We start from the raw sequence: 20,187 nt of genomic DNA, 5'->3' as shown, positions 1-20,187 counted from the left end.
CCTCCTCTCTGCTCCTCATCCCTGCTTCCCTCCATCTCCAGCAAAATCTCCCTCGGACAGAAGGCGGAGCCTAGCAGCCGAGTGGGTGTCGGGGACTGCTGTGAGAACGGAAGCCTGCAGCAAATGTGGCATGAAATCAGGTCTAGCTCACAGAGGGGGAGCACAGGAGTACAGGGCTGCAGTCTGTATCTTTACTTTATTAACCGAGTCATGTGTAACGAGGACAATACGACTGGAGAAATCAGAGCGTGTCCAGCCATCCCCCCAGCTGCGATGTACTTCTAAACATCTGGGCAACCACCATGACAGGGAGAGAGAGAGAGAGAGAGAGAGAGAGAGAGAGAGAGACACCTGCATGGACCATCACCAACACCATAACCCTAACTCATCCACACACACCACCTACAGTATACATACTGTACACTGAACACCCCCCATACACACAGATACAGTATACCCCTATACAGACACTCATACATAGACACACCGCCTATACAGACATGCCTTCTATACATACAGACCCACCACATGTACATAGAGATACACCATCTATCCATACAGATACTGTACATCCCCTGTACATACAAACACACCACCTAACCATACAGACACACGTAATGTCTTCAACTCAGTACACCCCATATCAGAATGCAAAACAAAGTAAGTTTGAATACTGATGCCCCAGACAGCAAGACAAAGCGTCTATGAAAGAACATTGTAACGGCTGTTCTATAATCCATCATGTGCACATTAGATGAAGCTCCAGGTGCAGCAGTGCTGTCTCAAAGCACATTGATTGGCCAGACTGAAGCAGGAGGGTATAATGCTGACGCAGGGCTTGGTGTGTAACCTTAGGCTGCTCATGCTTTCTCTGATCGTAATGTGTTCCATGGCATATGAAATGGTATTGTCCTCCACGTACCGGAGCCTAAAACTGGAGGTTCTAGCCACAGTTCGTTTTTCTATACTATAAAATATACTTTGTGGGGCGCCCCGGTAACTCACCGGGTAAGGCGCGCCCCATATGAAGGCTAGTCCTTTGCGCGGCAGACCTGGGTTCGATTCCCGGCTCGGGTCCTGTGCCGTATGTCCTCCCCTCTCTCTCTCCCACGTTTCCTGTCTCTCTCAACTGTCCTATCCCATTAAAGCTGAAAAGCCCTAAAAAATATCTTTAAAAAAAAAATATATATATATACTTTGTGTCTCAGTCAAAGTTTAGTCCATTCTACTCAGGGCCCCTTCTACTTTCAAAATCAAGTTTAGAGCTTGAGGAGCTTCCTTGCTTCTTTGGTCCTTGTTCTACTTGTTAGGATTCTCATACAGTAGGTAAGTGGAGAGGTGCATTGTGGGTAGAGTGATTATAGGTGTTGTATTTCACAGGATAGATACAGTAGATAGATCTTGTTTAGGTAGTTCATTAATGTTGGATGTAGTAGAGGGGGCTTGGGAGTTTGCCCAACCTGTCTACATGTGTTTTGTGGACTTGGAGAAGGCTTACGACCGGGTCCCTCGAGAGGTCTTGTGGAGGGTTATGCGGGAGTATGGGGTGAGGGGGTCCCTACTTAGGGCCATCCAATCCCTGTACACCCAGAGCAAGAGCTGTGTCCGGGTCCTCGGCAGTAAGTCGTCTTCCTTTCCGGTGGGTGTTGGCCTCCGCCAGGGCTGCGCTTTGTCACCAATCCTGTTTGTGATTTTCATGGACAGGATATCGAGGCGTAGCCGGGGGGAGGTGGGTTTGCAGTTCGGTGAGCTGGGGATCACGTCCCTGCTTTTTGCAGATGATGTGGTCCTGATGGCATCAGCTGCCTGCGACCTCCAGCACTCTCTGGATAGGTTCGCAACTGAGTGTGAAGCGGCTGGGATGAGAATAAGCACTTCTAAATCTGAGGCCATGGTTCTCAGCAGGAAACCGGTGGCCTGTCCGCTCCGAGTAGGAAATGAGTCCTTACCCCAAGTGAAGGAGTTCAAGTATCTGGGGGTCTTGTTCACGAGTGAGGGAACCATGGAGAGGGAGTTTGGCCGGAGAATCGGAGCAGCTGGTGCGGTTCTGCAGTCGCTTTACTGCACTGTTGTGACGAAAAGAGAGCTGAGCCAAAAGGCAAAGCTCTCGATCTACCGGTCTATCTTCGTCCCCACCCTCACCTATGGTCATGAAGGATGGGTCATGACCGAAAGAACGAGATCACGGATACAAGCGGCCGAAATGAGTTTTCTCCGGAGGGTGGCTGGGGTCTCCCTGAGAGATCGGGTGAGAAGTTCAGTCATCCGGGAGAGACTCGGAGTAGAGCCGCTGCTCCTTTGCGTCGAAAGGAGCCAGTTGAGGTGGTTCGGGCATCTAGTGAGGATGCCTCCTGGGCGCCTCCCTAGGGAGGTGTTCCAGGCGTGTCCGGCTGGGAGGAGGCCGCGGGGTAGACCCAGGACTAGGTGGCGGGACTACATCTCCGCACTGGCCTGTGAGCGGCTAAAGATTCCCCAGGCAGAGCTGGTTGATGCTGCTAGGGAAAGGGATGTCTGGGGCCCCCTGCTGGAGCTGCTGCCTCCGCGACCCGACCCTGGATAAGCGGATGAAGATGATGATGATGATGAAGGATTGCAGTAGTCCAGTGATAGTGTATGGCTCGGTCATGTATGTGCTAGCCTGACTGTTTGTCATGGACTGACTGTTTGTCATTGCCCCATAGGTGGCCTGTCTGTGTCATTTCTCTGGCACTAAGGCCCCGTTCAGACTGGCAGCCCAAATCTGATTTTTAGCAGATCCAGACTGGAAACAGATTGCTTTTATCAAGTCTGAACAGCCAAAATACACATGAAATCCGATTTTTTGCTAACCAGATTTGAGTCACATTCAGAGGTGGTTTGAAATGTGATTCAAATCGGTTTTCTAAAGATGCGGCTCAGTCTGGACACTCGAGCCACTCGAATCTCCTCTCAAACTGTCCTGTACGTCACTAACAACACACGAGAGGGCTTGCTGATGACTTTTCTATCATGCGCACAAAACCAGAAGAATCCAAACAGATGAAAATTAGGATCAGAATCAGATGTGAGCTGGAACACACGAATTTTAGGGCAAATCTTACGGCAAAATAACTAGAGTAGCTAGTAACTAGAGTGGCGCGAGGTCATAGTAAACACACTGGATCAAACGTTGTGTTTAGTGGAGCATTATTGCCTCTCTCCATGGCACCAACATTTTTCTGTCTCCTCGTTTTTTCTTTCCCAGCTGTTACTAGCTCGACATTGAAAATGAACATATCAAGTAGACACCTATGCATGATGTTAACTGTATGCTACAATATACATTGAGGAAGTTAAATACACCTTATAGTTTTTAGCACATGGGCTAGCATTGAAAGAGGGGTGGTAGCCACATGGGACATTTCAAATGAAAACGTAGTTTCTTGAAGGCTAATTTGAACATATATTTGCATTGTGTCATGTCCTGCCTCCTAGGCCTATGCTCTACCCAGGTACCTTCCCTAACCTAAACCAAACTGAATACATTTCCAGTATGTGAGAACATCTCTGACACAATATCCTGTTGTGTGCTAGGCCTGCATGTTTAACAAACATGACACAACACAGATACCACAGCAACCAATGCAGATAGGTCCATGATGTCTGAATACGCAAATCTCACCTGATCACTTGCAAATAACAGCGGACAATTAGTCTTAAAGATCAGATTTGACAAAAATCTGATTTTCCTGCAGTCTGTACAGGGTTGCCTGTATGTGTCTCAGCTTTGATTAAGTCGGTAGCTGTATTGTCGAGTAATGAGGCAGTGTGGTGTTTGTCTGCTGCAAGATTGTACTTAGAGTGGGAAGTCGGCCATGCTTCTCTCATGCCTAACGAATTATCTGTGTATTCACAGTATTTCCAGTAGTCTGGTGTCGATGTGTTCAGATGAGTGTTCAGAAGCCTACCTGTCCATCTGATCACAGCCTGATCTGATCAGCAGAATAAAGCTGCAAATGAATCCTATTTTTTTTGTTTTTGCTTCCACTGCTTTGTTGATACAAACGGTAATACGTCATCGGTGGGGGACAACATGTTTACGGTGCACTTGTTGGATTATAAACGGAAAACTCTTTTAAGGGTACACCATTAGAGAGGGAGAGCTTCATAGGTCAACCTGTCCCAGGTGAGAGGTGCACCTCGGAGAGAGAACGCCTGGCTGCTTCACTAATGAGGCCTGGGAGGAGCACTAACTCATTATCCACTATAAACAACTATGACGCCATGACGCACTCCTTTTATCACCTACTAACTATAAAAAAAAATTAAAAAAAAATACTAACTATTCAGCTTTGGACCCTGATTAATGAGATAGGCAGGCACCTGGGCCTACCAGAGGAAGGGAAGACATGCATTGGATGTAATCTAGATTATTATCCTAAAAATTCCGACTTGTTTGACTAGTGGAGATGTGGAGACTATTGGCTGTAAGATGGTCGCAGATGAATCCACACGTCTTACCTTCGCTGCAGTCGTTCCCTTGGTATCCGGTGTGCGTGCAGTCACAGGTCGGTCTATCGTTGACCACACTGCAGACCCCTCCGTTTAAACACATCTTGGCGTTTGTACAGAGGTCGTTAACGACCCCCGCACTGTCCAGGAGCACCGAGTCCGTGTTATTGACCCTGAGGTCCGTTATCCATCCCGTGAAAGGCACCTGGTCCTTCACCGCAGCTGAAGTCAGTCGTAACGCCACAGAACGTAATTCCGGTGGTATTCCCCCAATAAATAAGTGGCTAAACACAGTCATATCTCTTCTTTTCGACTTCACCTCAACCCATTTCACCTCCTTGTCCACTATCAGAGTGGTGTTTTTAAAGTTCCTCCTGATTGTAACTGAGTGCCACTGGCTGTCGTTGACAGCAATGTCAGTGAGGACAGTGGCCGGCTCTGCGCAGAAGATGGAGAACCGGAGACTGAGTTTACCGTTGTGTATTAGAAGTTCTAAAAAGTCACAGAACCCCTCGTCGTCGAAGTACACTAATAACCCGTGTGAACTTTTTGTTTTCATGTTGAAACTCATCTCGCTCTCGCAGCATGCGTTCCACATGGGGAACCGGGCCCACTGGCCCTCCGCTCCGGTGAACTCCAGACTGGTCCCCAGGTCCGCCGTGCAGAACACGAGCAGGCCGACCCAAATTAGATGGGCCCCGTGCCTCATTGCCACAACCATGACGCGAACAAGCTCTATGAAGAAAAATAAGGCTGATTCTGTCTTCAGACGGACGTTTTACGAGACGCAGGTACGTTTGGGTGTGCTGTAGATCGACTGCCTACTCAGATATGAAGATGAGTACTGACGCATTGTAGACCTGGAGAATTGACTGTTTATGATGTTTGCATAGCAGCACGATAGGCCTACACTAGTCTCCTGGAGAAAACACCATCGTTGCAATGGACCGGTCTGTAGTCCGTTGCCTACCTAATTCTACTGTCCTCGCATAGCCTACGCTCAATTTAATTAGGCTATGTCAAGTTCCTCATACATAAACGTTCTTCTTACAATCCAGATAACAAGAAAAAACACTATTTATAGTGAATTTAGATAGGCCTATCCATCTCGATTGCCATTAATTCTGTAGAAATGCAAATACCATGTGTCTACGTGTTCCAGCTAGAATGCGAACGGTTTCAGTGGTGCTGAAAGAGCAGCGATAATCATCCTATTCATGCCAGCGGGGTGCAGCGGGCGTCAGGAAACATTGCAACCGGTTCCTTCTTCTGCATCCTCCGAGGCGGTGCTGAAAAAGGCAAAGAGAACGAGAATGATTGATTGATGAGAGATTGATAAGCGCATCAAATAACAGGTAGGCTAATTTGCCAAGGCCAGTCCCGGCCCAAGCTTATAACATGGTTAATGACCCGTAGACGAAAGAAAGATGCGATCAACACAGCCTACCGACGTGTTAGGCTGCACCCATCATATCAACCTGACTCATACAATCCATTGCACGTAGGCTAGGCTATATACAAGGATCTCCTGGAGCGTAGTAGCTTTGTACATTTTTTGGAGCTGCTGGTCTTACAGGTGGGTGTCATATCCGAAATGGCATCAGAGATACGCTTCACATTGATTGACCGCAGTCATATTATCCTGTATATCATAACCATGTCAGATACAGCCTGTATTATGAGGACCAGGAGACCCCTCTCCACGTGCGGCCCATTAGATCCCAGCTCATACCCGGAGAACCCTGCTCTCCAGCTGTGGCAAATAAAACATGTTTTTTATCCAATAGAGTCGTGGCTGTTTCACTGAAATGAAAGGCCACGAACTTTTATGTAAACATCGCCATGTCTACTGACATGGAGCCGAATCGTTTTAAATGTAAAGTTTGAATGACCAGTCTCTAAAAGGTCTTAATGTTATTACAAATCGAATGATAGTCGATTTCTCTCTCTGCGCTCGTCCACATAATGACATATCTATCCCAGGAGCGCCCGTTCATCCTCAAGCCTTAATGGTTTTATTCTGATGTTATGAAATCTCGCCGTTGCGTTCTCAACAATTCGAAAACATCACATTCACAAATTCCACTAATCAGAAGAAATGTTTCTCTAATATTCTAACTTGCATATGGTTCTAACACGAACATGAATTGTAGGATGTATTCATAGCCTACTTCACGATTCTTGAAATAAGTCGTAGCTATATAGGCTAATAGAGAATCGTAGCCTACCCATTGAACAGCTATATCAGTAGATAATTTGAGGAAAATGGGACGAGAGATTAGTTATGTACAGTAATAGCCTATATAGTCTACTCTACAAGACCAAGCCACATGCAGGTAAATTAAAAAAGTAAAATGTCAGCAAATTAAGTATGGATTGGATTCCAATGTCATCTCTAAAGCTGTTATTACCAACATGCAGGGGTTTCCACTACAAGTAGCCTACGTCTCCTCAACGAACGGAATCATTTCGTTTTTCATTATAGCCCAACGGTTAACCGTTACCACAGCTGCCCTTTATATTTGCTAGATAAAGGTGAATCATTCTAATTCGAGAGTATAGGCTCGCTGGACGGATGAATGTAGGCTATTATTTTCCCGAGTGCGATTGTTCCTATAAAGATGGGCTAGACAGCTTATTCATAATTTATACCAACAATAAAAGCCAGGTATGTATCATATCTGTCACCTGTACTGGTGCCAGTTTGCGGGTTGGGGACCCTGATTCTGATAGTCCACCAGTTGGAGAGGGTGAGTGTTCTCCACAGCAGGTCTGACTCGAGTAGCCCAAATAAAACCCTCAAATCAGGATACTTTCTAGCTCGGCAGACTCCCAGCGAGACCCTCTCACTCTGTTTGTGAATCATCGCATCCTTAAACAGGGAAAGAGATGGGTCATCTGCTCTCAAACCAAAACTATATGAGATGACAAGTCAAATGTAAAGATCGTTTACCTTTAGTATTCCCTCTGTAATACTTTGTTCAACAAACAAGTTTAGGAAAATGTGGAAAGCGGGAAGAAATCCGTTATTCTCGCAGAGGAGAGGTGCAGTGTGGCTCCCCGCTGCGCTCCGACAGAGACTGTGAAGGAGACGACGGATCACGTGTCTCCGTGTGCAGTCCAGCAGGGAGGGGCGGGGCGGAGGGCTGCGGTACCTTGGACAGCGCCGCCACTTGTACGTATATTCACACACATTACATACCGGCAGCATACCTAGATGACACATTCAGTTACAGAACAGCAAGTATATTAATTAGTAGGCTGTATACAGGCAATTAATATCGAAATGGTACATGTTTATGGGATGACCAATGGAGTTAAAAGGTGAATCATCATACCTCAGTATTTCATCCATGGGGATTCTATGGTGGTACTATCAGGCATGACATTTTATTAAAACATAATAATATTAACATGAAAGCGGTTTAAAAACGTTTTAAAATCCTAGCAATGGCGGCTGGTACAGGAATTCATCTGGACCGAATGGCATTCTGGGAGGGAGGCCGTGAAGGCAGGCCGCGAAGGATCCATCAGTTGTATCCTGCAAATTGGTCAAAAGTAGGCCGCATTTGTGGGCTGCATTCAGAGGACTCTTCGTAGGCTGAATGAATTGGGACAGCACTTGTCGCCCCGCTGTGACGTAGCAGCCTTCAAACCCAGCCTAGGTAGGATGCAACCCTTGAATTGGGACAGACCCAATACTCTCAATTTGGTCGGAAGAAAATATTCAAGCACAAACAGGATGTGACGTTCGATTGTCAGCTGGACAGAGTCGATCGGATCTCAAACGGATCGGGTTGAAGATACTCGAAACATATATTAATGCCAGGTGTCAATGACCCCATTGACACCTGGCATTAAAATGCGTTTTTGGTTATCAGATTGCAATCTGATCGTGCTAAACCACATGAAAATACAGGTGTAAATGCGCCCAAAACGTTTTGAGGACGGATTGCGATCCGATCGGCCAAACCACCTCCGGAGGTGGTCAGGGACGCATTTCGACTACATTTAATAGAAGTGTAAATGGAAATGCGTTTTTAATCCACATATCAACAACGTGGGCGGAAATACGTAGCCGTTGCAATGCGCCGGTTACAGACCAGCAAGGAGCAGGCTTACATGGCAGTGAGCAAGAAAGCATTAAATTGGATCCAGGGCTGCGTTCCGAATCGCATACTACCCTACTATATAGTAAGCCAAAACAGGATGTAGTATGTCCCAAAACATAGTATGCCACATGCAGTATGGCATGGCAAAAATACCAAGATGTCCTACTACATCCGGTCGTATTTTGCAGTATGCAAGCCAGCAGGCTTTTCTGGCTAGTCTGACCCACAATCCTGTGCGCAGTGGAAATTTGCATCACATGTGCGAGTCATGACAGCTGTAGACGAATGTCGCGTTATGGACAGCGACGGATGTGGGCAAATTTCAAGGCGCAATGTTATGACAGGGTAGTATGTCCCAATTGGATGCCTACTGCTTGCAAAGTACATACTTTCTAAGGGCAGCTGTAGTAGGTACTGGTAGTAAGAAGTAGAAGTATGCGATTCGGAACGCAGCCCTGGTCAAGGTTGGAGTCCAGACGAGACAAAAGTGTCTACTCTCAATTTAGTCAGACGAAAATATTCAAGCACAAACAAGATGTGATGTTCGATTGTCAGCTGGACAGAGTCGATCGGATCTCAAACGGATCGGGTTGAAGGTAATCGAAACATATATTAATGCCAGGTGGAAAGGTAATCAGGCTAAATCATTATCTAGATACAATCTCGATAGGAGACACATTTTAATGCAAGGTGTAAACGGGGTCAATGTAATCAGGCTAAATCATTATCTAGATACAATCTCGATACGAGACATTTAAATGCAAGGTGTAAACGGGTCTTATATAGTTATTATATATAATATAGGCTATAGAATTTAAGACTGATTACTTGTGCAGCACTGGATGGGGGCCAGGCGTTTTGAGGTGAAAGAGGAAGGAGACAAGTGACCTCTTTAAAACCTATTAGATTAAAAAATCTTTAAAATCATGCGTCTGAAATCCAAACAGTACAATGCCTATGTAGCATTCTGCATCACCTGGGGCTTGAACTCACAACCAGACACCAAGGGAAGGTCATGTTCTTGTTTGAGCCAAGTGAGAAGCTGGCAGTTGATCTAAAAAAAAAAAGTTGTCACAGCTAGATATTTACACTGTAGGAATCCTGCATGAACATAGTAGTAGACCTACATACGGTGATGGGATTTAGCTGTGGGACTCTGGACTGAGCATGGATTCACTGATTGACTGATTTGATTGGATTGAACACAGGTGGGACTGATTGAGAGGTAAGCAGACAAAAGACTGGCCAGATGAAGAGAAGCAAACAAGATGAACAATAATAAGAAAATATTGTTAAAAATTAATGTCACAGCGCAATGGAGTATACATTAGCATTTTTATTCTGCTTCCCCCTGTGCTTGAGCTCTTGTTGAGCTACCCGTCATGTGAGAAGCCATAGATGATTTCACACTGACTTAATCATCACAATCACAAGGGTTGCATGTACTGTAAATGTCACAGGTGCATTTAACATGGATGTTTCAGCATTTCCACAAAATATTTGTTTAAAAAAAGGCACCACGAGGGGCAAAATCCAAAGACTAAACAATTAAACTGAGATATACACAACAAATGGATAACAAAAGACAAAACTTAGAGGCTTACAGACTTAGAAGATGGCACAGGAAACACCAGGGACAGCGCACAGCTACAGCAAATAATGAGCAGACAAAGAACGAGAAGGGAGCTACATGTAGGCTATATATACACAGACTAACGAGACAGGTGGAAATCAACCAATCAGTGGCACAGGTGTCCTCTCAATCAGTCACCTGGGAGGAGTAGGGTTTGATTGTTGTTTGTTTTGACAGTTTATTAGAAAAACAGGGTGATGGACTTCATAATTCCTGCCAGCTCAAAGCATATGGAAGTGTGTGCTCACTTGGGCCTATATTTGGTGGTGGTTGCAAAGTGATAGCACGTAAGGCCGATTTGTTATGATTTTTTTTAAGTTTTCAACTTTATACAGTTGCTGTACTGTAGTGCCACCATCAGGACTAATTGGCCCACAATGCCAGTTGAGGACTTCTGGCATAGGACTGGACATATGTTGAACATCTGGTCATTTTTCATGCCTGGGAAGTCAGACTTCCTATGAAGAAGAAGAGGAAAAGAGGAAGAAGAAGTAGAAGAAAAAGAAGAAGAAGAAGAAAATTGGGAAATACAAAAGCGTGGCAGCATCAGTTGCCCGGCCCCAAATTACAAACCATTCTATATCGATTTGTACAGTAACTGTTTACAGTTATTCTTGTCTGGTGTTGTATTTGACTTCTACTGCTGTAATATGTGTCTCTGTTTTTGCTGTAAGCCCGTCACTGTAAATGAGGGAACCCTCAGTGCCTTTTGAGTGAAAATAAAGGTTGGAAATGAAGTATCAGTGTAATATCAGTATTAATATGATAGAGCCTACATTAAAACCCATACATGCATGCTAGCTGTAATGTCAGCAGCCAAACTACACAGAGTGCAAGCCCGTGCTCTCCATGACAAGAAGCAGGGCACCTGACATGAATACAAGCCCAGCAGGTCACACCTGTCCAGGCAGTCAACTAGGACTCCTGATTGGTGTCTCAGCCCATTGTAGTCCAATCAATCTCTCTGTTCAGCTGAGAGGGTGAAACCAAATGTGTTTGATGTGACCAATGACCCTGCAGCCCTCTGAAACATGATCACAGGGAGGAGATTGCATTGCTGTCAGACACAATATGACTGAAGAGAACGGAGTAGATCCTCCCCGTTTGAGCGCGGGGTCTCCCGGCCTCTCCCGGCCTCTCCTGGCCTCTCCCAGCCTCTCCCAGCCTCTCCTTCTGAACAGGACAGAGCTCGGTGGTCGAGAGACTTCAGCAACATAATGCAGTAATGCACATTTCCACAGAACACTGTTAATGAAAAGTAACACATGCAGGAGAGTAATTAAGAATACCAGACTAGGGATGTGTACAACTTACATTCTTCATAGTCAATTAATCAGCGGGTGGTATTAACGAGTAATCGATTAATCGTTTTTTGGCCGACATTTGAAAGATTTGATTCCAATGTTTTAAAAGAAGTGTTTATTTGAATGAAAAAAAGTAAAGATCACAAATCCATTGATTTTGACGCTGTAATTTAGCCCCCATTCTAATCAATATAGCGCTACAGAGCGGATGATAAACAACATTAGTTCAGTTCAATTTAAATATTTTTTCTAAAGGACGGGTTTAGTTGAATGAACAAAATTAATGACCAGAATTTGACCAAAATCGATTAGTGACCAAAAGTCAACTTTGACCTTCATGAACGATTAATTGATTAATTGGACCCACCCCTATCCCAGACTGCTCTAGGCAGAGAGCTAGGTGACTGGGACTCCAGGTGGCTATAGGCCAGAGGTGTCTCTGCACATCAGAATATTCTGGAAATTTGCAAGGTCCTTGTTCCCAGCCTTGGCTGCATCACTAAGATGAAAGTTCCTGCAGAGATAGAGCTCTGAAGATTAATGACCTGGAGACGCCCTCCCCAGGATCACCTGGGGGGGGGGGGGGGCGGGGGGGGGGGTGAGGGAGGGGGGGGCAAGGCTGCTCTGTCAGTGCAGCTGAAACTCCCTCCTCAACACACCCTGGGTATTTAGAATGTATTATTCTGTTGGTTGCAAATATTCAAATACATTGAATTAGTGCACTTGATTTGTAAATGGACCAGATCGCAATCCGTCCTCAAACTTGTAGAAGACAAAAGCTGAACCATGTACAGGACTTACTATCATATAGATAGGGCTCACTGTCAGGACCATGGACAGCGCTCACTTTTTGGACCATGGACCCGCTGCATATATTGTCCTTTCGGCACGGCACAGCCCCATTCCAGGCCCACGGACCGCTGCTACGTCATGTAGTAACTCAGCACCATGGACAGCTACTGGTCATGTAGTAACTCAGCACCATGGACAGCTACTGGTCATGTAGTAACTCAGCACCATGGACAGCTACTGGTCATGTAGTAACTCAGCACCATGGACAGCTACTGGTCATGTAGTAACTCAGCTCCATGGACAGCTACTGGTCATGTAGTAACTCAGCACCATGGACAGCTACCGGTCATGTAGTAACTCAGCACCATGGACAGCTACCGGTCATGTAGTCAGTGAATGTAACTTCATCTTCCTCCTCCTCATGTTCTTCTGAATCAGTTTACATCTGACGACGACATTCTTGTTGTCATCTTTCAGCTCCACAAAATCTTAATAATGTGCATATTTCCAGCCACGGAACGTTATCGTCGTCATTCTCAGAGTTAGCTACGCTGCTTGGTAATGGTGACGTGACATGCGCGGAACGTTATTTCACCCTTTGTAAAACGAAAATAAAACAGAGTAGGTCTACGACAAAAGTAACGCAGTAGCGAGCTTTCTGGGGGGTAAGTAACTTTAATATTATTAGTGAAATTTGATTAGTAACTCGCTACACCCCTTGTTACTGGGGAAAGTAATATTATTACTGTAACGCGTTACTAGTAATGCGTTACTGCCCAACACTGTAAATGACTGAACGGTTTGCTGGTCTGAGGAACGTTAGACGGCCTAATGTGTTGAACTTATGCTGTGTCCACTCTGCAGTGTCCAGATGGCTGATGGGAGAAGCGACAGGTATTGGAGGACAGATGGCCTTGCTCAGAGAACAGAGCAGCAGATAAAAAAGAGGGGAAAAGACTAAACTTGAACACGGAAACAATGTAAAAGTGATTAACTTAGTATGAACTCTACACCTTCTCTACATACAGACCTGGGTCAGTCTCCATACATACAGACCTGGGTCAGTCTCCTCCACACATACAGACCTGGTCAGTCTCCTCCACACATACAGACCTGGGTCAGTCTCCTCCACACATACAGACCTGGGATCAGTCTCCTCCACACATACAGACCTGGGTCAGTCCTCCTCCACACATACAGACCTGGGTCAGTCTCCTCCACACATACAGACCTGGGTCAGTCTCCTCCATACATACAGACCTGGGTCAGTCTCCTCCATACATACAGACCTGGGTCAGTCCTCCATACATACAGACCTGGGTCAGTCTCCTCCTCACATACAGACCTGGGTCAGTCTCCATACATACAGACCTGGGTCAGTCTCCATACATACAGACCTGGGTCAGTCCTCCATACATACAGACCTGGGTCAGTCTCCTCCATACAGACCTGGGTCAGTCTCCATACATACAGACCTGGGTCAGTCCTCCATACATACAGACCTGGGTCAGTCTCCTCCATACATACAGACCTGGGTCAGTCCTCCTTCATACATACAGACCTGGGTCAGTCTCCTCCATACATACAGACCTGGGTCAGTCTCCATACATACAGACCTGGGTCAGTCTCCTCCATACATACAGACCTGGGTCAGTCTCCATACATACAGACCTGGGTCAGTCTCCTCCTCACATACAGACCTGGGTCAGTTTCCTCCTCACATACAGACCTGGGTCAGTCTCCATACATACAGACCTGGGTCAGTCCTTCATACATACAGACCTGGGTCAGTCTCCTCCACACATACAGACCTGGGTCAGTCTCCTCCATACATACAGACCTGGGTCAGTCTCCACACATACAGACCTGGGTCAGTCTCCTCCACACATACAGACCTGGGTCAGTCCTCCTCACATACAGACCTGGGTCAGTCTCCTCCATACAGACCTGGGTCAGTCTCCTCCACACATTCAGACCTGGGTCAGTCTCCTCCACACATACAGACCTGGGTCAGTCTCCTCCACACATACAGACCTGGGTCAGTCTCCTCCATACAGACCTGGGTCAGTCTCCTCCACACATTCAGACCTGGGTCAGTCTCCTCCACACATACAGACCTGGGTCAGTCTCCTCCACACATACAGACCTGGTCAGTCTCCACACATACAGACCTGGGTCAGTCTCCTCCACACATACAGACCTGGGTCAGTCTCCTCCACACATACAGACCTGGGTCAGTCTCCTCCACACATACAGACCTGGGTCAGTCCTCCTCCATACATACAGACCTGGGTCAGTCTCCTCCATACATACAGACCTGGGTCAGTCTCCTCCATACATACAGACCTGGGTCAGTCTCCTCCATACATACAGACCTGGGTCAGTCTCCATACATACAGACCTGGGTCAGTCTCCTCCTCACATACAGACCTGGGTCAGTCTCCTCCACACATACAGACCTGGGTCAGTCTCCTCCACACATACAGACCTGGGTCAGTCTCCTCCATACATACAGACCTGGGTCAGTCTCCTCCATACATACAGACCTGGGTCAGTCTCCTCCATACATACAGACCTGGGTCAGTCTCCATACATACAGACCTGGGTCAGTCTCCTCCACATACAGACCTGGGTCAGTCTCCTCCACACATACAGACCTGGGTCAGTCTCCTCCATACATACAGACCTGGGTCAGTCTCCACACATACAGACCTGGGTCAGTCTCCTCCATACATACAGACCTGGGTCAGTCCTCCTCCACACATACAGACCTGGGTCAGTCCTCCTCCACACATACAGACCTGGGTCAGTCTCCTCCATACATACAGACCTGGGTCAGTCTCCTCCACACATACAGACCTGGGTCAGTCTCCATACATACAGACCTGGGTCAGTCTCCATACATACAGACCTGGGTCAGTCTCCATACATACAGACCTGGGTCAGTCTCCTCCATACATACAGACCTGGGTCAGTCTCCTCCACACATACAGACCTGGGTCAGTCCTCCTCCACACATACAGACCTGGGTCAGTCTCCATACATACAGACCTGGGTCAGTCCTCCATACATACAGACCTGAGTCAGTCTCCATACATACAGACCTGGGTCAGTCTCCATACATACAGACCTGGGTCAGTCTCCTCCACACATACAGACCTGGGTCAGTCTCCTCACAGTTGGCACATACAGGTCTGGTCCACTGTTTTCATTGCATTAGGTAGGATAAATCAAGGTAGCCATGATAGATCCACATAGCATGGTCAGCAATTTCCTGGCATGGTGGGGTCTTTTTTTCTCAAGTCTCTCCATCAGTGAGGTCCTTTTCCGTACCAGTCTCTCCAACAAAGGGATCCCTTTTCTCTACGCGTCTTTCCCTCAGAGGGATCCTCTTTCTATACTAGTCTCTCTGTCAGAGGGGTCTCTTTGCTCTACTAGTCTCTCTGTCAGAGGGGACTTTTTTCTGTACCAGTCTCTCCATCAGCTATGAAAGGGGTTAATCTCTTCCCACCGACAGTGTTGGTCTCTCTTAAATTAGAGCTGATTGATTTTGGAAATCTGCATCATTACTTCTCTACCTCTAATCATTACTTTTATTAGATTAGAGGAGAGAGGAGCACCTCTGACTTTCATTCAGAGGAGTTAATGTGACTGTGGGGTGAGGGGCAGAGAGGGCTGGTCACATGGGGCCGCAGCCCAGCGAATGGCCGAGCTGAGGGTATCGACCCCTGCATAATCACCTTCCTGGATGGGAGAAGCATTAGCATGAAGAGGAATCCTATTATGGATCTTAAACCCTAACCAAACAGTCTGGAACAATCCCTAACCAAAGAGACTGGAATAGCCTAAATCCTATATCAAATAGTCTGGAACTAATTGCCTTAGCACTTGACACAGGATCCATGGCTGGATATATTGACTCTATTGATGGCCCACACACTATTGTGAACACCCACCCACTCTGGACAGCCCCTCCCAGATCTCCCAGAGAACACCATCCCAGCTGGACAGTAGGGTCTAGAGGTCAGAGGGGAGAGTCAGTCTAACCTAAACCCTCTGATAGTGTTATATAGAGTACTTATCAGACTACTGTGGTTATCTGACTAGTCCAGTATAGAGTTATCAGGCTAGTGTAGTGGGAATATTACATTACATTACAGTCATTTAGCAGACGCTTTTATCCAAAGCGACTAACAATAATTGCATTTAACGTAGGAAGAGCCAATGTACTACTACTTGCCAGAACTCACAAGTACATCTTCTTTCTAAAACAAGTGACTAAGAGCATAATCTAGTGCTGAAGGCAAAGTGCAAGAATCACAATCCAAAGTACAGTGCAATATAATATAATACAATAAGTGCTTAGGTGGGAGGATTGTTGTAGTACTTCTTGAAGAGATGAGTTTTGAGCCTGCGACGAAAGATGGGCAGCGACTCTGCTGTCCTGACATCAGTGGGCAGCTCATTCAACACTGATTATCAGGCTACTGTAGTCTGGTTATCTGACTAGTCCAGTATAGAGTTATCAGGCTAGTGTAGTGGGATTATCAGGCTACTGTAGTCTGGTTATCTGATGAGTCGTATGTTGTTATCAGGCTCCTCCCCCCTCAGGCTGGATGTTGCAGGAGAGTTCCTCTGAAAGGACGGGGTCAGTAGATCATGGACCACCATCTCAGGGAATACAATACTCTCACTCTCAGAAACATGAAAGATTGATTTTTCTTTCCGACATCCACTCTCTCTCTCCCTTGTGCTCTTTCTCTCTTTCACTGCATCTGCACTATTTATGAGGGCCTGGATCTGAGTCACCATTGGGACCTTTACCGCCATGTGTAAATAAACATGCAAGCACCTGTCCCACTGTGCACGCGTGTGTGTGTGTGTGTGTGTGTGTGTGTGCGTGTGTGTGTGTGTATATGCGCGCGTGTGTAAGACAGAGGGAGAGTGTGCGTAATTGTTTCTCATTCCTGATGAATTATTTATTTGGGACAGAATCCTCAGTGGTGTTCAGCCCAACCTTGACCTTGGCGGAGTCAGGAAATGGGCATTAATCCCCAGGAGGCATGCAGGACCACTCCTCGCCGCCTGCTCCATCAACCATAGCCTTTACAGGATTAATTACACATGCGTCCAGCAGGAGTTCACCCCATCAGAACCGCTAAAGTTTACCCAAGCAAGACGTCCCTCTACCTGCTGCTCAGTCTACAGGTTCTCTCAGCACACCAGCACTGATGAGTACAGTACCAGTCAGTGCGTACAGTATGATTTGTTATATGGCTCTGGTTACGTATGATGTTGTCACTCAGTTGTCTTTCTTCAGTAAAAGTCAGGTTCTGAATCCTAACTTCCAAGTTCAGAATAGATGGACAGCATGCTGATGCTTATTTAGTTTTAATAATGTAGCAGTCTAAGGGAACTATGGAAATATGACTATGACTAGGTATGATTTATGATTATAAATAAACAAACTCGCCATTTGACCAGTATTTTGTTTACTTACATCTCAATCAGTCCCACCTGTGTTCAATCCAATCAAATCAGTCAGTCAGTGAATGCATGCTCAGTCCAGTCCCAAAACTCATTCCCCTCACAGTACGTAGGCCTACTAATGTTCATGCAGGATTCCTATGGTGTAAATATCTAGCTGTGACATTTATACTTTTTTATGTCAAACTGCCAGCTTCTTACTTGATCAACCAGAACATGATCTTCCCCTGGCGTCTATGGTTGTGAGCTCAAGAGCTTAAATAGAAGGCATTGTACTGTTTGGATTTCAGACACATTACTGTATTTTACAGATTTGTTTTTAATGTAATACGTTTTAACCCTTTTAACCCTGAAAGTACAGTGACAACATTTTGAATATTAATTGGATTTTCCCTATAATACTAGAAAGCGCAGTTTCTCAGCTTTCAGCAAATGTTGGAGTGAGGAATTATTTAGATTTGTTAGATATTTTATTTATATTATTAAATATTTGTTAGATATTTTTAAAATGTTGCCGGTGACGTGGTCGTATTGAAAGGGTTAAATAATTAGGGTCCAGGCAGAGACCCTCATGTATTTTTATCATTTGTCACCTTCCTCTTCCTCCTCAAAACGCCCGGCCCCGATCCCGATGTAATATGAATGTTTCGGTCCCCAGACCTTCGTCAGGTTCAGGCCACAAATACAAAATGGCGATCGCTCCATAAGAATAGCTAGATAAGTAAATATTTACATACAGTTACTGTAAATCCCAGGAATCTGCAGTTGTTGACATTCGTGCCTTCTTACACAGGTGATATGCATCAAAGCCGTCATCAGAATCATGCATCAGACACAGGAGCTGTCGGCTGTGTTGCGGCATGCCAGGTGTCACCTCTGGCTGGTGTGACATTTAGAGAGATATTATCAGAATGCCTCAGCAGCAGATAAGCATCTCAGTCCATGTCACCGCCATGTCTTGTGCTGCCTGCAGAGGTGATAACGGAAGACCTTGCGCTGATCAATCAGTGTATCTGATAACTCGCCGCATAGGGAGCCTGATGGGGTGTTTCATGCATCCTGAAAAAGAGAGTTTCCGAGGGAACTGGATCGTTGTCCTAGGTCATCAAAGCTAGCGGTAATGTGGAATGATGATAATATTAATTTGAGAGCAAGCAGCTGTGAAATGACCTGATAAGATGTGATTGTTGACACATCATCTGCCGCTCACAAATAATAATCGTTGGCATGACAGCAGCGCTATCGTTGGGTTTGCCCTCGCTGCTGCATGTGGAAAGCCTCCGTATTGAAGTCAGACCAAACACTAGCCCACAGAGACAGGAACGAACGGGTGTGAATCATCACACAAACACACAGCCACGTGGAAGGTTATAGCTAGACGATCCTTTCTCAAAGATAGATATGTACTCTATCATTCTTCCACTGTCATGTCAAAGAAAGAGAGAGAGAGAGAGGAGGGAAAGAGAGAGAGATGGAGGGTGAGAAAGAGAGAGAGAGAGAGGAGGGAGAGAAAGAGAGAGAGATGGAGGGAGAGAGGCAGGAGGGAGAGAAAGAGAGAGAGATGGAGGGAGAGAGGAGGGAAAGAGAGAGAGATGGAGGGTGAGAAAGAGAGAGAGGCAGGAGGGAGAGAAAGAGAGAGAGATGGAGGGAGAGAGGCAGGAGGGAGAGAGTGAGGGGTGTGGTTGTGTGACTGCGGCTCATTGATAGTAGTAGAGCTGGACAGCTGTCAGACTGTCTGATTAATGGGAGGCAGGCTCTGCTGCTCTCCTGCTTATAGATCTCCTGTCGTTCACTTCATTAAACTGCTTGATCAAGAGCTTTTCAACCGGGGAGGATTCTGAACACTAGCCATGCTGCTAATGGTGCTGGGAGATACATAGAGAAACAATGATTAAAGAAAGGTAGGGAGAGGGAGTGAGAAAAAAAGACAGGTATTTTCACACAAGATGAAACGAAATATTGTTTGTCTTCATCTCTCGCCTACTAACTCCTGTTCCCACCTTCCTACATGGAGCTACCAACTCAGACCTGTCCATGTGAGAGACAGGCTGCGTTCTGAATGGCATACTTCTACTTCTTACTACCAGTACCTACTACAGCTGCCCTTAGAAAGTACATACTTTGCAAGCAGTAGACATCCAATTGGGACATACTACCTTGTCACCAAACTCGCTCATCCATGTCTTTATGGACCTTGCTTTATGCACTGGTGCGCAGTCATGTTGGAACAGGAAGGGGCCATCCCCAAACTGTTCCCACAAAGTTGGGAGCATGGAATTGTCCAGAATCACTTGGTATGCTAAAGCATTCAGAGTTCCTTTAACTGGAACTAAGAGGCCAAACCCAGCTCCTGAAAAATGTCCCCTTCCTGTTCCAGAGCATAAAGCCT

At 46.0% G+C, this 20,187-nt stretch overlaps 1 protein-coding gene across 1 annotated transcript in view; it reads right to left on the bottom strand.

The window, feature by feature from the left end:
• The window catches only part of LOC311326054 (neurexin-1a-like), a gene marked incomplete at both ends in the record, with an annotated part of 227,473 nt that extends 222,282 nt beyond the window's left edge, over positions 1-5,191 (bottom strand). Inside the window, one exon of the mRNA XM_084458892.1 lies at positions 4,480-5,191. Coding sequence (XP_084315018.1) covers positions 4,480-5,191 — 712 coding nt within the window. The remainder of the gene's footprint in view (positions 1-4,479) is intronic.
• Positions 5,192-20,187: the final 14,996 nt, after the last annotated feature.

This window comes from Borostomias antarcticus (genome assembly GCF_949987555.1).
Source record: "Borostomias antarcticus genome assembly, chromosome: 25".
NCBI lineage: Eukaryota > Metazoa > Chordata > Actinopteri > Stomiiformes > Stomiidae > Borostomias > Borostomias antarcticus.
The sequence above is the reverse complement of the archived record's forward strand: the minus strand, read 5'-3'. Positions and strand labels throughout refer to the sequence as shown.